Source organism: Gekko japonicus, unplaced genomic scaffold (genome assembly GCF_001447785.1).
Source record: "Gekko japonicus isolate JY-2015 unplaced genomic scaffold, Gekko_japonicus_V1.1 scaffold522, whole genome shotgun sequence".
Classification (NCBI taxonomy): Eukaryota; Metazoa; Chordata; class Lepidosauria; order Squamata; family Gekkonidae; genus Gekko; species Gekko japonicus.
The window spans coordinates 333,321-355,649 of record NW_015169790.1 but is presented as its reverse complement, the minus strand read 5'-3'; the positions used below and the strand labels follow the sequence as shown (position 1 = coordinate 355,649).

At 43.9% G+C, this 22,329-nt stretch overlaps 2 protein-coding genes across 2 annotated transcripts in view; one reads left to right on the top strand and one right to left on the bottom strand.

Moving 5' to 3' along the window:
- FAM72A (family with sequence similarity 72 member A) overlaps nucleotides 1-6,909 on the bottom strand; it is an 18,669-nt gene extending 11,760 nt beyond the window's left edge. Inside the window, exon 1 of the mRNA XM_015417018.1 lies at nucleotides 6,758-6,909. Within this exon, the coding sequence (XP_015272504.1) occupies nucleotides 6,758-6,909 (152 nt within the window). The remainder of the gene's footprint in view (nucleotides 1-6,757) is intronic.
- Nucleotides 6,910-8,055: 1,146 nt separating this feature from the next.
- Nucleotides 8,056-22,329, top strand: part of SRGAP2 (SLIT-ROBO Rho GTPase activating protein 2) — a 298,501-nt gene continuing 284,227 nt past the window's right edge. Inside the window, exons 1-2 of the mRNA XM_015417019.1 lie at nucleotides 8,056-8,128; nucleotides 10,247-10,796. Coding sequence (XP_015272505.1) covers nucleotides 10,730-10,796 — 67 coding nt within the window. The 5' untranslated portion in view covers nucleotides 8,056-8,128; nucleotides 10,247-10,729. The remainder of the gene's footprint in view (nucleotides 8,129-10,246; nucleotides 10,797-22,329) is intronic.

The following is a 22,329-nucleotide window of genomic DNA, read 5'->3' as shown; positions in this document are numbered from 1 at the left end:
GGGGGAACCTGGCGACCCTAAACTGCTGCTAGGCCTAGGGTTGCCAACCTCTAAGTGGGGCCTGGAGGACCACCACCCCAGAATTACAACTGAACTCAAGACAGCAGAGATCTGTCTCCCTGGAGAAAATGGCTGCTTTGGAGGGTGGATTCTGTGGCATTATACCCAGCTGAGGACTCTCCCTTCCCCAAACCCAGCCCCCCTTACAGTCCATCTCAAAACCTCTAGGGATTCCCCAGACTGGCATTGGCAACCCTTGTCAGACCTGGCCGCCAGGATCCCCCCCTCCATCCCTCCCTCAAAGGCCAAAAGAGGCCAGGAAAGGGCCCTTCCCCCACCCTTTTACTGACAGAGCCCATTAGAAGCTCCCCCCACACACCCTGAACATTCTAATCTCTCACCGTTGATGCCTGGAGTTAGATCCCTGCAGAGGCCATTTCATAGGGTTGCCAAATCGTGGCAGGGGATCATAGGTCTTCACAGAATCCTTGCCATGGGGACAGTGAGACGCGTTGCACCCGCTGTCACCAGGATCTGACGCTACGCGTCACTCTGGCAACGGGGCTCCAAACAGCCCCATTGCCAGAGCGACGCATAGTGTCATGTCCTGGCGATGGCGGGGCAACGCATCTCGCCGTTCCTGCGGCAAGGATTCTGTAAAGACATGCAGATCCCCCGCCGCGATTTGGCAAGCCTACCATTTCAAAAGGTTTTGGGGGGAATTCAACCCTCCCTGAAGGGATTTTTTAACTTCTTGGATTTTTCTGCAGCCACAGGAAGTCTAATGACTTTGTAGGAAAAGCTGTTGGGGGAGAGTGAGCCCTCCGCAGAAATAAGTATCCGCACAACCCGCCCCCTGTTGCAATTAGATATATAGATAAGATAATGGCTAATTTCTAATATTGCCTTTTTAAAGCCAAATTGAGTTGTTTCTGGCTCTTATGCCTTCTCAGATAATGAGATCAATAGTATTTGTTGAGAGTGAGACACAATGCCAAATAGCATCTTTCTCTCCTTCTGAAACAATATTAATGACAATAGTGTAATATAGACTCATGCTGTACCAGAATCTTGTATAAATTTGAGATGAAATGGAGAAACTAAAAAATCAGAACTGATAGATACTTTGCACTTTTTTGTTCTAAAGAGTTACATTGACTATGGTAGGGATGGCAGCATGGTGTAGCCCGATCTTGTCACCTCTCGGAAGCTAAACAGGGTCAATACTAGGAAGGGTGACCACTGAGGAAGTCTCTGCCAAGGAAGGCAATGGCAAACCACCTCTGCTTCTCACTTGCCTTGAAAGCCCCTTGCTGGGGTCAGTATAAGTCACTGCAACTTGATGGTACTTCACACACACTTGCGCGCGCACACGCACATTGACTGTAGTGGACTTGGGTCAAGAATTAGCTGAGTGACAGTCCCAAATTTTGCTTCTTTATTTATCTCCTTGTATAGCATGCCTGAAATTAGGAAGGGTGTATGGAAGCTGCACACGTGTCCATTTCCCCACCTTTGGTTTCACTTTCAAATGGTGTCCACTTAAATCCTTGTCCTGATTCCGACCGTCCGGACCTCTCCCTTGAGCCCCCGCTCGAGCCCCACCCTGCAACTCCCCCACAACGGCCTCAGGGGGAAGTCTCAGGGATCTGAAACAGGCGAAGAGACAGCTGACCAAGATGCGGGGAGCAACGGGAACAGCGGGTGCCCGGCTGCAGCTCAGCCCCTTCCCCGCAGAGCACGTCCCCGTATACACAGTAGAAGGGCGAGTCCCCAGGAGACGCCGCCATCGCCGAGGCCTGCAGGGCCATCACAACCTGATGACGGTGGTCATTTCGCGCCCTGGCAGAGCGTTGGAGCTCTTATAAGGAGGCGGAGCCACTTGAGATTGACACCTCGGTGTCCAGTGAGAAGGAGGGGAGGGTTAGAGGACAGAATAAAAGGGGAACGAAAAGGGAGGCTGGGGAGGAAGGAAATGCAGAGTGGAGGACGGAGACGGGCTGAACGAGAGTCGAAGAGAGAGACGACGAGGTGGATGTCTCCCATGGCTCTCGCAGGGGCACGCGCTTACCTCTGGTGACGGAACCAGGTAGCCGTCCCTATTTCTGAGGCCTCCTGTTCCCCTTCTAAAAAGGGGAAGCCATTCTCCGGAACGGCGACTGGAGGTAAAGACTACCCCTTTAAACAGGCTGGGGCGCCACAATCCTTAAGCAATTTTTTAAATTCCAGAATTCAAGTAGCTGTTCTGAAACTGGGCACAAGAGTTTTCAAAAAGGAAATGGAAGGAAAACATGGTCTTCATGTAGCACTTCCCTTTTCAAACAGCTCTCATCATGCGTAATCACAAAGTTAGGTTTTGAACTCTGGGGAGCTTGAGAGCCATTTGGGGCTTCTGGGAGTAGCATGTCAGGGGGAATCACTGTGGAGAAAATAATCAGCTATGTAGGCATTTCCCTCTGGAATAACACCACCTGTGCCCTCTCTCTTATGCCACGGTGACTAAAGGGAACCCCCATGTTCAGAGCAGTCTGTGTCTGAATGCCAGTGCCTAGGAGCCAGTAAGGGGGGGGGGGGGAGCCTTTGGCCTCTATGGCCCGTTTGTTGCTCCTTCAGAGCGACTGTTGAGTGAGGATGCTGGACTAGTGGACTAGATGGATCGCTGGTCTCCTCCACCAGGGCACCTCTCATGTTCTCACAGAAACTGAGGAAAGAGGTCTATAGATACATATTTGAAGGTGCTTAGCAGAACACCCAAATTAAGGGCTTTAAAATATGAATTATAAAACATGTATTGTTTGTGCAGCTGTGTCATGTCTATGTTTACGTCAAAGGGGCACTTTTAATTATGAAAAGTTGAATTTATAGAATACACATTTAAATTTCTAGGGAAGACAGATTTTTCACAGGAAACAAGCATCCTACCTGGAAAAGCTACTTCAGTGCTCTCACATAAATTCTACAGAAAACGACAAAACTTGTAGCTAGCTGCACATTCCCCCCCTAATGTTTTAGTAGTTATTAACTGCCACTGAAACTGATGAAGGCAGAGACTAGGCTGTCCTGTGATTTCTACAAACACTCCCTTTGTGCTTTTGACTGTTACCACAACAAATAAATAGACTAGAAACTGACTATTAAGAGAAGTGAAAGTGACCGTTCCGACACAATGGAACTGCTGTACTGCTCATGGTAGAGAGAATGTTGGCTGCCTTTCATAATTAAATAGATGGATGCTTTACATTCTAAAGCACAATTTAGGACCTGCCAAGCTGAACACAGCCCACAAGCCATGCATGGTGGCCAACCACAAAGCTTGATAAACTGCTTGGTTTTACTGCCTGCCTGAGATTACCCAAACAGGGAAAGTTGTAAAGCACCCAGGGCTGTCTGAAAGCCCTCATGGGTCCCTGGACAAAGATTCCACCCCCCCATATGACCCTGATTCAAACCAAATATCATTATAAAACAAACAAATCACTTAGCTTGCTGTTACCATGAATTTATAGTAGAAAAAGAATTGGCCTGTCTGTCCATGTTTGCTCATTTATTTGCTTTATTTATATCCCACCTTTCTCTCCAAAAGGGGCCCAAAGTGGCTTACATCATTCTCCTTGCCTCCATTTTATCCTCACAACGATCCTGTCAGGTAGGTTAGACTGAGAGTGTGTGACTGGCCCAAAGCCATCCAGCAGGCTTCCATGGCAGAGTGGGAATTTGAACCTGGATTTCCCAAATCCTGGTCCAACACTTTAACCACTACAGCACACTGTCAGGCATAACTCATGAGAGAATAAAGCTAGGAGTCTCAAAATTGGCCACCAGCTGCAGGATGATTGTGGTAGTTCCAGGGCCAAAACGGAAAGGCATGGGAAAATCCTAGCTCAGGTGAGACAAGCCACCACCACCCGATGCTATTTGGAATGAAGCGAAGGGTCTCTGTGGCAGGCATAACTCAGAAAATAATGCTACATGTTTAAAAACTGGCCACTAACCACAGAATGATGGAAGTTACACTTTCAAAAGTGAGGGAATGACAGACAAGAGCTTTTAGTCAAGCTGTCATATGTCTGTAATAGTCAGATCCCCAACCCACCATGGAAGGTTGCTGGTTGACACAATTTTAGCCAGATCTACCTCACAAGGCTGTTGTGAGGATACAATGGAGGACAGGAGAACAATGCAGTTTTGGGTGACCATTGGGGAGAAAGACTGCATATGGTATTTGTTATAAATCTAATTTTAATGATATTAAAAATATTACATCATTTGTCATATAGCAAAGTAGCCTTTACAGAGGGCTATTAGATCTTCCACCAGCACAATAGTGATTAACAACCCAGTGCCTGAACTGGGAGTTGCAGCTTCTGTTCTATATGTATAACCAGTAAAACAGATTAATGTTCCATTACCATGCATGCAATGTTCCCTCTAAGCTGTGGAGTCTTGTGAGCAAAAATTCTACTTTGTGAGCTACTGGCATGAAAGTTGTGAGCAAGAGATTTGGCTGCTGCATAAATTAGTTTGCTCTGGAGCCCTCCTTCCTGAGCTAAGACAAAAAGGTGTGAGCTGGAGGCTAAGAAAATGTGAGCTGGCTCACACTGACTCAGCTTAGAGGGAACACTGCATGCATGTAAAGGGTGGAGAAGGGGGAAAATCCTTTTACTACTTTGTTAGTTCATGTGGAAATATTTACTCTCCCACCCACTTTCTGTTCATAATATTAACAAAGTTTTGCTACCATACTACTCTTAAGTACATTCTGTTGCCAAGCAGGATAGGGATTAGAAGGTCCTGCGCCCAAGAAGCGAAAATAAAGGGGGGGGAGAGACATTGAAAACTTAGGTAGAAGGCGAGATAAATGAATGAGCAAAGTGTGGAAAAAAGGGAGAGAAATTAAGGAAAAGAGAGGAAAAGCTTGTTTTATCTTTCTGCAACATCCTAACTACTGCTTTGCAAGATCTGGCTGAGTTGGGTGCAAGGAAAGGAAGAAAGGCCAGGGGTCATTTCCTGTAGGAGCACACTGGAGCGGAGCTCCGGCAGTAAAGAGCCCAGGGGGTGGGCACATGCAACAAGCCCCACCCCTTGCTCCCAGCAGCCCTCAGTCAGAGCAAGAAGCAGTCAGGTATGCTGCAGAGCTCCCCCCCCCCAGTCCAAAATAGCCCAGTGGCACCTTTAAGACCAAGTTTTATTCAGGTACAAGCTCTCCCTCCTCTGCGAGGACAGATCTGCATGTTCCCCCTCCCCCATAGCTAGCAATCCAAAACAGTCCAGTGGCACCTTAAAGACCAAGTTTTATTCAGGTACAAGCTCTCCCTCCTCTGTGAGGACAGATTTGCACGTCCCCCCCCATAGCTAGCAATCCAAAACAGTCCAGTGGCACCTTTAAGACCAGGTTTTATTCAGGTACAAGCTCTCCCTCCTCTGCGAGGACAGATCTGCACATCCCCCCCCCATAGCTAGCAATCCAAAACAGTCCAGTGGCACCTTTAAGACCAGGTTTTATTCAGGTACAAGCTCTCCCTCCTCTGCGAGGACAGATCTGCACATCCCCCCCCCATAGCTAGCAATCCAAAACAGTCCAGTGGAGCCTGAGTGGTGGGTGTTGCCTTCTGGCACACTTCCAGTGATGTCAGGGGGTGTGGCATATGCAAATATGTTATGCTAATGAGTTATGCTAATGAGCTCCTGCACCTCTTTTTCTACAAAATGACCCCTGAGAAAGGCTAGACTATTATAGAAAATGACCTTGGTTAGCTGGCTGCAGGCCGACAGCCATCAACCAGGGTTGCTTGTCTTGCTCCATTGCTGGATTGATTAGTGAGTCTGGCATGATTCGTGAGACAAGTTTGCAAATGTCTTGGAGAAAGGGAAGTCTAGCTGATAATAGAGAGCCTTTTACTGTGTTCAGACTTCCATGTGCCCCTAGTGGCTTCAGCCAGAACTGCATAAAATAAATGGAAAGACCTTCTGCTGGATGCAGCATGACCTTGGCTTCAAAGGCCTTCCAGCTGCAAACCCCCCCCCCCCGAATTTTGTTCCTCCAGTCCTCCTCTGTTGGTGACCCTGAAAGCACCTAGCTAGCCACACAGTACATAACTAGTGGGTGTCGCAAGTTATGCAAGGCCCTATAAGAAAGTATAGAAGTAGTTGTTTTGAAGAGAATTTTTGGCCTTGAATTCAAACAAATAGAATAATACCATATGTACTGGAAAGGAAGGCAAGACAACCCTCCTCAACAACCTGAGTGCAAGACAACCCTCCTCAATGTTATTCACATAAAGTGTTCTTATTACTGTATACACCTGTCACTTGTCGGGGACAACCTCTTTTTTTTGGGGGGGGGCAGCATACCTGGGGGGAAAACTAGTTTACCTTTTGGGTACTACAGTGCATTGCTACAATGAGAGCAAGTACTGTAAGGGCTGGATAATATGCTAATATAGGCACAGTTCAGCCATCTCTCTCTTTTTTAAGACGATGGGACAAGAGGGGATTTTATGTAGATTGAGCCACAGCAACTGATCAGGTGGCCATAAAACCAAGATGAGGGAAATTCAAAGCTGAAAATTGCATGTCATCATGCTACTTTTAACTACTGCCCTTCATGGATATGTAAGAGTTAGACAAGAAGGTTGGCATCCAAAATCCAGATCAACAGAAGTCACTGACAGGTGCAGCATAGAGGATTTCCCAGCCAAATAGGTACCTGCTGAAATAAAGGAGTGCAATCAGATGCAGAGCCCCTGTGTTGACTCACCTGGTAGGAGGAATGTCTGTGGAGTAGAGATCTGTTTCTGTATCAGCCAAGAGCACAGCCTTCATGCCCCGTGAACTTAGTACTTGTTGACAAAACCTGCAGCACAGGATGGACACGCACCTGTCTGCAAAGCTGCAACTGCTGGTGGACATGGTGAAAGCAGTCTGTGCTAGAGGGGAATCAGGTGCGTCCCTGAATCTTCTCAGTGGACAAGGCAAACAGTTCTTATTCGAGGGGCGACACGGACCTTTCTTCCAAGCCTCACTTACTGGCACCTGATTTTTTATTTAATCGGCAATTTCTGTAGTCTTAATCAAGGATTAGCACCTCTAGATCTTTCATAAATATGTAACGGGGGGGGCACTGGTGGTGTGTGGGGGGAAAGCGTCTTTTTTAACCTCCTTGGGGAACAATCGCAAGGATGTAAAAAGGCAAAATAACCAACCTGCAGGAAATGAAAGCCAAAGAGACTGGAACTTGCCCCCGGGGACCAATCCCACAATACTGTTTCCTTCTGCTATTCCTCCGGCTGTTTACAACTGTTTCTTTCTTTCCTAATGCCTATCTCCAGTTAACATGGAACTGGAGATAGGCAGGTCTGGAACTTGCACAGAGGCTTGATCGACCACCCCTTATTATTATTGTTATCATCCCACTCTCTGGGCCGTAATCACGCGTTTTTTCGTTGCTCTCTACCCCCCCATTTTTGGAAGGGTCGGAATCTTGCCTGCCTGGCTTTCGCGGGGAGGAAGGGACAAGATCTACCTGTCTTCTTGTCAGCAGCCCCCCTGGCCTGACTCCTTCTGCTCTATGAGCCCCTCGGCTGCTCAAAAGCAGACGCTACTGTCGTTTCACTAACCCTCTGTCAGTTTGAATCCGTAAATTCGCTTCTCATTGGGAGAAACGTGACCCGCCTCCGGAGTCTGATTGGTACAAAGGCTTCGTCACTAACTCCTAGAGAAAGTGGGCCAGTCTCTTCGGTCTCTCTATGTAAGAAGATAAAAAAACACACCCCTAGCTTCCGATAGGTCCAGTAATAACTGATATTTGCATGCCCCGCCCTCTTATAGCCGCTGCTCGCTGGGTTGAGCCTCTGCCCTTCAGCTCATCCTGAATGGTTCTCATCAGCATTTACTGGGAGGTGTTAATGGAGAAAAGTGGCGGGACCCAGGCAATGCAGGGAGGAAGGTGGAGTGTAATGGTTGGTTGGAGCAGTTGCCATTCTTCAGAGTTCCCTTTTCCGATTGGTCTCGCTCAGTGGAATGGGCGGAGGAGCTGGATTGGGGTTGCGGAGGGAACGGACGGCGGGAGTAGTAGCAGCCGGAGGAAAGCGGCTCTTGGGAAAAGAGCTCCGTCTGTACAGCACTGCAGGTAACAATTGCGCCTAGTATGGAGGAATCCGAGGCTAGGTCGCTTAACACGGATTTCCCAGCACAGCTTCCCTATGCCATTATAATAATTTTTTTGCAGGGATTTGCAGTGGGTAGGAGCCGCCCCGCCTTCTCGAACTTGACTGCAATGCATGTAGTGTTGGTCTCCCGCCAGGACAGGAATCCCGCTCCGGAACAGTACTGCTTCGAGAAAAGTAGAGGAACTCTATCCGATAATAGTCCATATCCTCCACACTTGGGCAAGCAGGACCCTCTCCGCCCCCTCGGTCTTCTTCTTCTTCTAACCCACAGCGAGCGCTGGAAGTCCTGTAATGTCCATTCGGTACAGGGTCGATATTCCATCCCATAATATTTCTCACTGCAGCAGATAGGGGAGCCGCATCCCGTATGCTCCCTTAAGAAGAAAATGTTTCCCTCGGATTGCCTCCACTTCGTAACTACGACCAGGTCTTAAAGAAGTTCTTTTAAAACGTCCTCAAAACGACACTGGTAACAAGCCTGTTCAGACAGCTTCCTCCATATAGCCATAGCAGTAGCTCTTCCCCGAAACCCGCTTCCCTAAATTTTTGAGTGGGTTTTTTTTTTTGGGGGGGGGGTAGGGCAGAGCTTCTAACAGATAGCCCCAACCCCTTATAGCTTACCCTTTGCTGATATGTAGTCTTTGATTCATAATATTCCAGGATGGGAAAATGGCTTATTTCTTGTGATTGTTCTCTCTCCCATTGGGTGTAGAAGACAAAACTTCCTCCCCATCTCCACTTGGCAGTCTTTCCAGATCATAACTTTCAAGCCTATGCCATTTTCTCTTCTGCATGTTCTCTCTGGTAACTTTAGCAACCAGAAGGGGAGATATGCTGGGACTTCACAACTTGTGTCCTACCAGCTGAATGTCACTCACGAGGCAGCTCAGTAAATCTCTTGCTTCTCCTGAGGCCCTGGGACTGTAGGATTGGGATCGGTGAGCATCCAACAAGCAAGGAAACATAAAGCATGCAATGCATTTAGCTTGGTGGGTCGCAGGTTGTGTACCCTAATGCTCAGTTCACTCAGTATAAATCCCCAATAAAAAGACAACAAAGGAATACCTTTCTCAACACCATAGCATTGGATTTTTGGGTTGAATAGTGGGAATCTTGTGAAGGAGATGGCAGAACTTGAAAGGTTGCTGAGGCAGAAGATTTGTAGTGATTCTGCTGTGTATTTTTGGGAGAGCTTTAAGTATGTTTGCAGTGTTGCCTCACAGCTGGTGGACAGTGTGTGCTAGTGCTAGCCAGAAATGTGCTTCACTCCTTTGGAGCCAGCTACACTTTCTCTTTGTTTTGTGATTCCAGCAAATGCTTTAGCCCTCAGTCTGTGACCCTTTACCACTTCCTGTCTCTGTTGGCCACATTGTTCCTCTCATTGGATGTGGATCCAGGTTTCTTCTGTCTCCATCCCCCTCTCCTTAGCATTTGTTGCCAACAGTAGCTTGTAATCCCCCCCCCAGAAGTTGTGCCCTGACTTCCCCCTGCTGAGAGACTTGCATCTGTCTTACACACATGGAGTTACATTTCCCTTGGCTCCAAATAAACTTTGATGTCTACAGCCGATACATGTATTTTTTTCTTTTGCGTATAATGGAGTCCAAACCTCTCTAAAATTAACAATAATACACAAAATACTTAAAGCTGGTGTGTTGGCTGGACCAAGGGCTACAGCTTTAGCTACACCAAGGGGGATTAGTCCTGTTTATACAATGACTTGTGGATTCATTTATGAGCTCCTATGGTTCAAGTAATATGAGGATTTGGGTCTTTTTTTTTTAGCATATTGTATTGCTCTGCCTCCAGTAGTTTTGCCATTTAGCTAGTTGCGTGTGTGCGGGGGGGGGGGGGGCCCCTTTGTTTTTCCTTTTCTTCATTTTCCTCCGTTTTTTCCTAATAACTCTTACTTGCTATACTTGGGAGAAGGGGTTATTTACCCTTTTTTGCTGATTTGATGCATTAGTTATTACACTGTGATTTGACTAGCTTGTACTTCAAATCCTTAACTTTAAAATTGTGCTTGTTGTTTTGTATATGTCCTTGGTTGGCAGTTAAATAACTATTTCAATTTACAGGCCTTTGAACTGAAGAAAGTGACTTTGGAGTTTCTGTCTCTCTTCTACCATTTGGGATTTAATTTGCATCATCTCTGATTCTATTTAAAAAGAAAGCAGCAAGTCAAACCCGCACACAACATGTTGTTGCGCAGAAGGACTTCCACTCCCTGACTGTGCTATTAATGTTAGCAATCAGGAAAAGCCTTTGGGGGCTGCAGATTCTCTAGTCTGATGCTGCCGCTGCCAGTGCTGCTGAGGGTTTTGGTGCAGGGAATCCAAACTGCTGCCTTTTCCTTCGGCTGAGCTCTTCACATCTGCATGTTTCTGCTGCTCTTACACACTCCATCTCCCACCCTCTCTCCATGGACTGATTGCTGTTAAGGAAAGCCGAGCCCAACCAAGTGATCGCTTTTGGGAGGAACGCAGATTGCATTATTTGTCATATTCTGGAGTGTCTGTTCGGAGGATAATCTTTTTTTCGGGGGGGGGGGGAAGAAAAACATGACGTCGCCAGCTAAATTCAAAAAGGATAAGGAGATCATAGCCGAATATGACATGCAAGTCAAAGGTAAGGATTTCTTTAAACAAAATATGAATCTGCTGTGTTGGGGTGTGTGTGTTTTATGGTCTCAACTTGCAATGCAGGAGCTCACGCTACATGTTTGGGTGTGGAAGGGAGAAGCATTTGCAGATCGACAGGAATTTGCAGTGCTTTCCAATAGTGCAATGTTAGAAAGGATTGACAGTGATTGCAGCTTCATGGGGGTGGGTGTCACACTGTCTTTTTCTATTTTGTAAAATAACTGTTCTGTTGCTTGGTAAGATCACAGAGGAATATATACAATACATGTGTAGTTCTACAAATATGTTTATAGTAGGCAACAGTCTAACAGACAATGAATCATAGTTTGATTGTAAATGCCCCCCCCCCCGGTAAGTATTATCTTAAGGAGCTTTGTTGCTTGGCAGTATTGTGGATTTGAGTTTATAGGGCTCTTTACAGCTGTATGCACCAAAAGGCTTTTACTCTTCATAAATGCCTTCTGTATATGCCTATCGTACATCTCTGGCAGCTGACTGCAACGCCCTTCAATTTGAACTGCATATATGTACTGCTAAACTCTTTCAGTGATTCTGCGCTCTGTTTGAAAGATGTCCATTAAAGGGTGTGTTACATTTGCTGCAAACAACAACTTGACAGGCAGGCTTCCTGCAGGAGTATCTTGGTGACATTAGGCAAGTGGGCTTGGTTTCACATCATCACATGCTAGGGTGACAAGAGTAAAGAGACACTGGCTTGCCTAACCCTTTTGTGTCTGCAGAGTTTTCAGCATTCTTCATACATATGTGCATAGTGGACTCTTGTTCCTGCATATTCTTAAACATACAAAATGTTGCTGATAGAGGGACTCTGAAGCAGTTCCTTGAATGAAAAGTGCTTGATCTGCTCATGTATGCAGCAATACATGAGAGAATGGCGTTGAGGTTGTTGGGAATTAACTGGGTTCTCCTGAACTGAGTGTGTGCTCCAGGGCTTGATCTGCTCCCATTTTTAAGTAATTGCAGAGCTGTTGAGGATTTGTGGGCCTCTTGGTATGATCTGAGGCGTGAGGCAGATTGCTATCTTTTCCATGCTCTGACTCTATAATACATGTGGGAAGCAAGACAGTCTTCTCAAAGGAGGCAGTGAAGCTGAGATCATTAATGGCTTTTTAAAAAGTGTTTTGGGATTCCTGGGTTGGAGTCAGTAGCCAGTCAAAGCATATTTATCCTTCACTCCTCCTTTCTTTCCATGTTAATGTAATCTCCTTTTGCTTGGCAGGCTAACTAGGTTTTTGGAATTCCAGTGGCCAACAGGAGGCACTGAATCAGAAAAGTATGGTGGCCACCCAGCAGTGCTTGCTGCCTGAGCTGGAAGAGTAGGACTTTTAAAAGGCAGTCTTCAAAATATACGCATAGAGACTTGCATTTCCTTTGTTTCAGGATACAGAAGGGAGGGTTCCCTCCTTCAGCTTGGTGAAACAATGCAAAAGGCATCTTGTTCTCTTCAGAGGAACTGTTATGTTGTAGCCTCCATTGTACATGGAGGCCTGCACTTTAGGGAAAGGCTTTAAATCTATAAGGTAAGCAGGAAAAAAAGAAAGCAGAAGATTTATTTTAGCAGCATGCAGTGTTACTGTTGCTGTTCTGAGGTTATGTTAACTAGAACTTGTTATTTGGTAAGAAAGCAGGATTTAGCTTTAGTTGTTTTCTTTTGTGAGTTGCTATTGCAGTATGGTCCTAAGTGATGCTTTCCCCCCAAACTACAGAAATATCCAAAATATTTCACTGAAACACAGTTTTTTATATTTGGGAATAAATTGCATTCAATGTATATATGAAATAGGGTTAATTAGTGTGCATTGGGTTGATAGATGTAGAAGCCCTCTCGAATCACTGAAGGTGATGTCCAGCCTCTTTCTGTTATCTGAAACTACAAGATTCTGTCCACGTGTTTTCATTATCCTGCACAATCTTGAGTTCTGGTATTATCTGTGGTCAAGATTTAATTTAATAAATACAACCTTGAGGGCTTGAAATTGGATTCTTTCTTAGCTGAACGGGCTGGCATATTTTAAATAATATGCTTGAGTGAGGATGGGGGTACTCAACTCTACAGATGCTATTCTTTTGGAAAACAGACTGACAGCACTGTGATAATCATGGATGTTGCAGTGTATGCCTGCACATGTGTTTGAGTAGTAACTTCTAAAATAGCATCCTATGCAAGACCAAAGGAAAGAGTCACCTTAGTTGTGCCCTGTGTGTTTCATTCGTGCTCACTCTACTCACCTCTGCCCCTTTTTGCACTGCTTGTGAGAACAGGAAGGCTTTCGTAGGAAGTTGTGAAGGAAATTAGTGGCTCCTCTGCACATTCTGAACCCGGGAATACAGCCACATAACCAGCTTGCACCAACAGAACAGTAGAACCAAAAGAATGCTGAGATTGGCTAGTAACAACTTGATGGTGATCCCCGGCCCCAAGCAGGTACGGCTGTCCTTGGCTAGGACCAGGGCCTTTTCAGTCCTGGACCCGACCTGGTGGAACTATCTGTTGAATAACATCAGGGCCCTGCAGGATCTGAAGCAATTCCGTAGGGCCTGTAAGGCAGAGATGTTCCGCCAGGCTTTTAGTTGAGGACAGCAATGGGACTGATACCCTTCCTTTCCTTTTTATGGCCCCCTTTTTATGGTGGGATAGTGCTGTGGCCAGTGAAGGGGGATTATTATATTGCTCTCTTGGATCGGTTTTAAATTATTGACTTACTGTTTGCAAACTTAGGTATGTATATTGATTGTATTTTAAATGTTTTATAAGGCTGTAAATCGCCCAGAGCCTGCTTACAGGGTGGGCAATTCATACATTTAATGAAATAAAATAAAAAATAAAATAAATAGTAGTGGCAGCTGTTGCCTAAGTGTGGCTCATCCATTGGTTACTGTGAGAGCAAAGGTACAGGATGTTTCCTGGTGCCAGGAGCTCAGGAGTCAGTCTTATAGTTTGCTAATGATGCTTAGCCTATCATATATCCTTAAAACCTACCAAGGCCTTGTCATGGCCTTTGAAGTTAATTATGCTTTATGACTAGCAATACCAGCTCTGCTTTTAGTTTTCCTTCCCATGTACTGCAGCTGGAAGATGATGCCTGTCCACCCCCCAAACTGTTGTGCCATTTCACTGGGTATGTCTGTTACCTCCACACAGTGTGCATTAGTGGTAGGTAATTAGAAAGAATGTTCCCTGAAAACTCAATGGTATTCGTGCTAACCACCATACTGGGATGATAGAACTAGGCTACATATCAAGACATTATCTAATTGATACTACACAAATACAATTTAGGGATGCATGTTTGAAGACTTTGAGACTGTTTCCCGTAACATAATATAATTAGTGGGAGTTTGTTCTTCCTTAATTTTTGAACATTCACTTTTCTGTAGGTTGTATATTTAGATGCATTTATAATCTTGTATTCAGGGGCTACTTGGAAGCTGGATTCTTTTCTTGAGTCACTATTTGTTTTATTTAGGATTACATGCTTTTGTGAAGAAACAGTTATAGACTCTTTGAAGATGAGAACATGCCATCCTATGAGATCAGGTTTAACCGGTCTCACCACATGCCCAGCCTCCCAGGCAAAGACCCACCACTGCCATTACATTTTTGGCCCAGTGGTAGAAACCATGGGAGGCGAAAATGACATCTGCCTGTGTGCAAACATCATGGCCAAGCAATCTGTTGGCTGTCACCTGATATTCTAAAAACTCTTTGGTAATACCGTAGAATTTCTAGAGTGTCAGTGGGTGCAGTGATGTCATATCCATGTTTTTGCCTGGATGTTATGCTGGCATGTAGCCCAGCATCATTCTCTCCTCATCCCACCCCCAAAGATCCCTAGGATTAACATGTTGCTTGGTATGGCTCTCTATTTGGAGGAATGCAATGGCTAATCTGGTTTTTTTTTTGCAAAACGTAGCCAGCTAGGTTTTCTGGGAACCATTGGTCCTTCTCTCCCATCTTGACCTTCTTTTCCACCCTGTCTCCTTTAACATCTTTCTAGACAGTGTGCCAGAATTCAATGCCAGTTGGAAACCCTTATTCAAATGAGTGGTGGCTGACACTTAGCTTATGCTCATGTGTGGTGCATGTTTCTTGCTCTTTTTAGCAACTTGGTTTCAAATATCTATTTTTAAGGTGTCATTTGTTCCTGTGAGACTGGATGCTTGCCTCCCTATCTGATAGTATAGAGCTTTATCATGTAGCTGAATTGGTTACTGAGAATGGTTTATTTTCATTTTGTTTGTTATACTTGTGATGAACAGAATCCGTTATAGACAAACTATGTTGGAATTGGAGTAAACACACAAAGTTCATAGGGTAGACTTTATGGATGTTTTGTAGTGGTGCTTTAATACCAACCCCCTCATTATATTCTGTGTTGGATGAATACTGGTGATAGATATATCTGTAATATGTTACAGATATAAAAATAGCCAGTAATACCTAATCACAGACTCTGAATGGGCCCTCAATCTTTGGAATCATATTTTTTTGGGTGCTTTGCTTCCTAGTATATTCCACGTTTTGCAGAACTATATTCTCCTTCTCCTCTTAGCAACATGTGCCCCCCCATTTGTGGATATCTAAATCTGAGGATTGGGGCCACACTGACACTAAACAGATTTTCCTGCATACTTCGGGGACCCCCCAGGTTTTCAGAAAAATCTGAAATCTTAAAAAAATACATTTTGGGATGTTAAATCCCCCCCAAATAAGTAATTGTTCTCTGCGCAAGTGCAGAGAACACGTCTACCTCCAGCATAGTCATTGCCAGCTGTGTTGGAGCCTAGGAGTGGCAGTGGGCCCATACTTCTGTATTCTAATAGCAAAGTCAGCCAAATCTGAGGATACTTAAATCCAGTGATTGGAGCTGTGAATGGTCAAGACAGATTGTTCTACAATCCTGAAAAAACACCCTAGGTTTGCAGAAAAATCTGGAATAGAAATACATTGGGGGAGTTAAAAAAACCCTTAAATGATAAAAGGAGCACCTGTAGCTTTAAGAAACAGATTCCATCAGAGACTTTTGCTAGGCAACCACAGCATTCCAGGCTTGGTTTCTCTGAGTAAAAGCCAAGGGAGGGGGACAGGGTTGTTGTGAGGATAAAAAGGAGGAGAGTAATGTTAAGCTGCTTTGGTTCCTATTGTGGAGAATGGTGAGGTATAAATGAAGGGGTCCTGGCCCAGGGGCTGGCACCACACAACTGGGCCATAGTTTTTCTTAGGCAGAGGCTGCTGAAAGGGAGAGGGAAAGCTGAAGACGGGGGCAGATAAAGGTAGGGTAGCTGTTAGGTCGGGAGGTGAGAAGGAAGCAAGAAAAGGAGAGAGGTTATGGCTTTCAGGGAAAGCAAAAAGAAAATAGTACAGGAGAGGGAAATGAGACACCTGCAAGTTCTTGCGGGTTCCCACTTGTGGTATTTCATTTCTTCCCTACAAGTTACAGGGTTTTATGTCTCCAGGATGGCTGTAAAATTTTTTTAACAAACACCTATGGATATGACCATAGTTGTCATTTGAGAATTTCAGAGTCACTGCAAGTTTTCCCCCCTGTATTTGATTATTTTTGCCACTGATGTAATACTGGATAAGTATGAGCCTGTCTATTTCTGTAAATATGGTCAAACTTGATTGTGTTGAAGATGTGTTGCCTTGGGATGCACAGGTAAAGAAGGAGCTTCAAAGAAATCAAGAAACTGTGATTAAAATGCATGGCTTGTTGGAGAATATGTTGAATAGCTGAAAGTCTGCTGAAGACTCTTAGTAGGAGGGAGGAAGAGAATGTTGTCTTGTTATGCTGTTCTGTATTATGTGCTTGATGTAGATTAATGGACCATCCGTAGAGATGGCAAGGGAGATTCCATCTTTCCCCTATGGGGACTCAGACACCACAGAGCTGAATAGACTCCTGTGTTTCTTTTGTACCTTACAGCAGAGATCCCAAAACGTTTTGAACCTGCAGGCACCTTTGGAATTCTGAAAGAGGGTGGTGGGTGCAACCACAAAATGGCTGCTACAGGAGGTGGAGGCAACCACAGACTGTCAGGGAATGAGGTTATGCATAATTCTGATAGTAACTTTTCAACATTTCAGGTGGAAGCTCTGTTTAACAGGACACCTTTTTAGATTAACATATTGTTTAAAATATTTTCTTTATTACACACAGCTTATCTTCAATAGCACAGTGAAGATGTTTGTGATATAGTGGCAGCTGCTGCCAAAGCAATTTATTTATTTTTTGAAATTGCACAGCCAATCAGATCTGCAATGGCCAGTCAGAAGACCTGCTGGGCAAAAGCCCCCCCAGCCTATCCACTTAAAACAAACAAACAAAAAAACCCACCTGGTGGACAACAGGAAAGGTATTGGTGAGTGCTGTGGTTCCCATGGGTACCACACTGGCGATCCTGGTCCTGCAGCTAATTTATGGATGGTAGTGTACTTCAGTTTGGTGGATTCGGACAGTGCTTTTTGGAGCAGTTTACGACCACTTCATTATGCACTTTAATGTGTTAAACCCATTGTTTCTAGACTACCTAAAGGAGAAACAGCCAGAACTTTAAAATTTATCTTCCACCTCCCATTCCAGTCTAAGGGAGCATTTTATTTAATCAGTGTGTATAAAGTTATGGTTAATTGACTTCTGTAATCTTAAAATGTTGGTATGTTTTACTACAGTGATTTAAATTAGATTTTCTTTGGGGCCGGGGTAGAAACAATTTGCAGTGGTGGGGGAAAAATTTTCCCTCTTTGGAAAAAAGCAGATATAAGGAAGATTAAACTCACAGAAAATGGAAGTAAAACAAGTGTTCAAGCTGATACGTCTATTGATCCATTTGGTCTGCTGCAGAACTTACTTCTCAGAGCACTTACATTGGAGATCCAATCCCAGTGCTGCTCTATCGCCTAGCAATTTGGCGATCCCCCAAGGGGCTTGCATGCTTCTCCTTCCTCTTCTTTTACACAGTCATTTCCATCTGGCCTTTCAGGTTTACAGATAATGATAGTTTGCATTTTAGCAGTGTCCTGGCCCCACTGCTGGACCGCCTGATGGCACCTGGTATTTTTGGCCACTGTGTGACAGAGTGTTGGATTGGATGGGCCACTGGCCTGATTCAACATTGGCTTTTCTTATGTTCTTAACAGTAACCACATTTAAATAAAACTGCACTTCACAAAGGTCCTTGTAGTTATGGTTACACACTGTGATTTGACACTAACTATGGTGAGTTTTAATACTGATATAGACATAGTGCGAACAGTTTCTTGGTAATAGCCACAATGGATTGATTTAAATAAAGGCAATTTAAACCATTGATTTAAACTGTATTTTTAATCACAAAATTAATTTCAAATATGGATTTGTTTTTAAAAATCTCAATATGTTTAGATAGTGTCTGTTTTGTAGTGTGCAGCCATGGTAAGTTATTTGTAGACAGCTACTGGTTGAAATCACCACTAGAATGTGAATTGCTAGTCTCTGGCTCTTAGTAAGCATCTATTATAAAATTTCATGAACTATTGGGTTGGATCCCGTGCAGAATCTCTGCTGATGGAAAGAATGTATGTACAGCAGAATATCCCTCCTTGCTGCTCCTGGGGAACAGGGGGGACCCTATGAGAGTGGAATTGGTAGTCTGTTGCAAGATGGGGGAATTGACAGTGGACAACGATCATACTTTCCCTTCAATCAATGGAAATTTTTCATTGGATCCCTCCCGTTGTGCTAAGGTATTTTCCCTACTTTTTTCCCTACAGTTCTTTTTTTCCAAAGGAAAGCAGATTTTCATACGAGGGTTACATATTTTATATATTATATTCAGTATTATATTCAGTAAGATTATACATTTTATCAAAAGTCATTTTAAACCATTTCCTTTGGGGTAGTCAACTTAGTCTGTTGTGGCAAAAACAAGAGAAGAGTCTTGTGGGTTCTTAAATCAGAAGCTTTTAACTGATGCATTAAAACAGACTATTTTTAAAAAGAGAAGCCTATAGAAATCTAATTTTCAGTTAAAATTGCTGATATTTATTTGGGCACTAGCTTTTTGATCATCCTATTACCAGTAGATAAATTTTTAGAATGGAGAAAAAGAACCAGTTTTTAAATAATCAGGAAGCATAGGAAAGTCATTGAATCATCAGTTTCAGCTCAAGTTTCAAAACATTAAGCGGATCTTAATACAAAAGAGGACTATCTGGGTGGAAATGCAGTATAAAAATACTTTTGGAATGTTTTGTACTAGAAGCTCTTCCAGTTGTTCAACTTTGAAAGAGCCAATAGTTTTCTTTCATATCTAGTAAAAGTGTGCTACATTTGGATCCTTAATGTTTGCTGTCCTTCATGTATGCTTTCCAACAATCCCATGATTCCAAACCAACTTTTTTTCAAGTACTCTTGCTGAAGTTAATGGGATTCCTGAAGAGCAAGTTATTCTCAGTCTGCAACAAAGACTCTTTCTGGTTTCATCTCTTATGACTAGCATGGGGAACATAGATATTGTTGGCAACTTTCTGCTTATAACCTATAGACCAGCTGAGATTAGGAATCTATGTTGCTTTTAAAAAGAAATCCCACTCACCAAAGGGGTTTAAGCTAAGTAAAACCATTTCCCATAATTAGAGAGTTGTGTATTTCATTTTTCAAAATGACAAGGTGTGTCACCCTGAAGTCCAGATTCTGAAAGCGACAAGTGGAAATGTTTTGAAAATCCAAGGAGAACAAGTCAAAACATTAAAAGACATTCCATTTGAGATCAGAAAAAGAAGAGAATACAGAAACATGGTGTTGTTTTTGCAAAAGCATAACACCCCTTACAGATGGATTACACCAGAAGACATTATTTTCAACTTCAACAGGAAGAAAGAAAAGATTGACTCTGTTCTTAATGCAAAAAAATTTCTTGAGCAACAGCAACAAGATAAAGATGGACCTGAGAAATTGGAGGACGATAAAGATGCAGAAAAAGAAGACGAAAATGAAGAAAGTTCTAAGAGCTCCTCGTCGGCTGAATCCTTAGACTCTGAAGCAGAATTAGGGGCTATGGCTCCTAAGCCTCCTAAAAATGGAGTTTGAAAAGAAATGTAAAGGAAGAAAATAAGTATAATAATGTAACTCTGACTGTCTGATACCTATTATTAATCAATAACTTTAAGCTAAGAAGCATACACTTTAGTCAAATCTGTTTTTGAATGCTCGCTTTATTTTCTACAATTTTATTGCAATAACTCTCATGTATTACTGTTTTGATATTAGGGAAACCTCGATTAATTCAGAATATGTATTAATGATTTATTGTTACTCGTAGTTTTAGGTTGTTCCCTTCCCCCGACCCCATAGAGGTTTAGTTTAGAAAATGCAATAAAAAATCTTAAACCAAACCAAAACAAAAAAACTGTGTACAGTCCTGGTCACCACACCTCAAAAAGAATATTATAGCATTGGAAAAAAAGAAGAAAAGGGCAACTAGAATGATAAAAGAGTTGGAACACTTTCCCTATGAAAGGTTAAAACGCTTGGGGCTCTTTAGCTTGGAGAAACAATGGCTGAGGGGTGATGATCGAGGTTTATAAGATTATGCATGGGATAGAGCAGGTAGAGAAAGAAGTACTTTTCTCCCTTTCTCACAATACAAGAACTCATGGGCATTCAATGAAATTGCTGAACAGTCGGGTTAGAACAGATAAAAGGAAGTACTTCTTCACCCAAAGAGTGATTAACACATGGAATTCACTGCCATCAGGCATCAGTGGCGCTTTGCTGGCCCGCTGAGCTTTCCCCCTTCCCCCCTCGGCAGCGGCAAGGCCTTGCTGGCTCGCTGAAATGTCTCCTTCTCTCCCTTCCTCCTCCCCCCCCGGCGGTGAGGCCTTGCCGGCCCATCAAACGTTCTCCTGGTGGCATCGGTGAGGCTTTGCTGGCCCACCAAGCTTTCCCCCTACCTGGACTGCCGAAATTTCTCCTCCCCCCCGGTGGTGAGGCCTCGTCGACCCGCCAAACTTTCTCCTTCCTCCCTTGCTCGTGGCGGCGGCGAGGCCTCGCTGGTCGGCCAAGCCTTCTCCCCCCACCCCTCCCCTTCTGCTGCCGCCAAAGTCATTCCAAGAGCATTCCCTGCGCATGTGCAGGGGACACTCTTTTACTTTTGGGGGGGATTTTAGTATCCCTATAGTTTTTTTTTTTACAGTTTTTAGATTTTTCTGCACACCTGGGGACTGCTCCAAGTGTGCACGAAAATCTCCTTCCCCCCAGGTGCCCCCAATGCGCGGATTTAGGTATCTGCACGCAAGGGGGCGCCTTCGCTATTAGATATATAGATATATATGGAGCAGAGGTCCATCAGTGGTTATTAGCCACAAGGGATAAATAGGAACTCTCAGTCTGGGGCAAGTGATGCTCTATATTCTTGGTGCTTGGGGGGGGGGGTAACGGTGGGAGGGCTTCTAGTGTCTTTAGTGTCTTGGCCCCAGTGCTGTACCTCCTGATGGCACCTGGTATTTTTGGCCACTGTGTGACAGAGTGTTGGACTAGATGGGCCATTAGCCTGATACAACATTGGCTTCTCTTATGTTCTTAACTTGTTATAGCTGCATAGCTGTATAGCCTGTAAGGCCTTGCAGACATAGTTAGTCTGTTAGTAAGGAGGCTGACGTGCAGGACCTCCAGAGTATCCTTTTGAACAGCGTTCCCTCTAAACTGAGTTAGTATGAACTAGCTCACAGTTTTTTAGCCTTCAGCTCACACATTTTTGTCTTAGCTCAGGAAGGATGGCTCCAGAGCAAACTAATTTATGCAATAGCCAAATTGTTCGCTCACAACTTTTGCTCAGAAGACTCCACAGCTCAGAGGGGGCATTGCTTTTGAGACCTGCTATTTGTAGCATGCACAGGCAGAGCTGAGGGGTTCTCATTGTATGGTTGTGTTGATGATGCTGAAAGAAAAAGTCTAAAAAATCTGGGCATTGTGGAACTCAGCAGGACATAATGAACCTATGCAAAAAAGATGAACCAAAATGGAACAAGACTGCTGGCTCTTAAAATCAGAAAGGTCACAGAACAGCTTTAATTTCTTGAGGAAAGACAACAAGCCCTGAGAAGCATCTGTTTTTGGTGCTCAGAAGCTGTGTGTGTGTGTGTGTGTGTGTGTGTGAAAATTCTGTTCCCTCAGACTGAGGATAGGGATTGATAATGAGCATGCAGAGACTGGGAAGATCCAGGCGAATAATCAGAGATACTGTACAAATGTATTTTTTATATCAAAATGGTAATTGGCTTACTTAAGTTTGAGAACTGCTGAAGAATAAGTGTTGCTGAAGATAAATTGATGTGACTTTTGCAAAGGGAAATCCCTGTTTCACCATCCTTATGGAATGTTGGGAATTTCAATAAATCTAAATCACTAATTTCAAAGCAGAATCACAGTTTTTTCACCCCATGTTCCCTCAAATTTCTGATTTTTCTGTTGAACAACTACAAAAAAATTGTTTGAAAAGAAGAACAGAATTTTTTT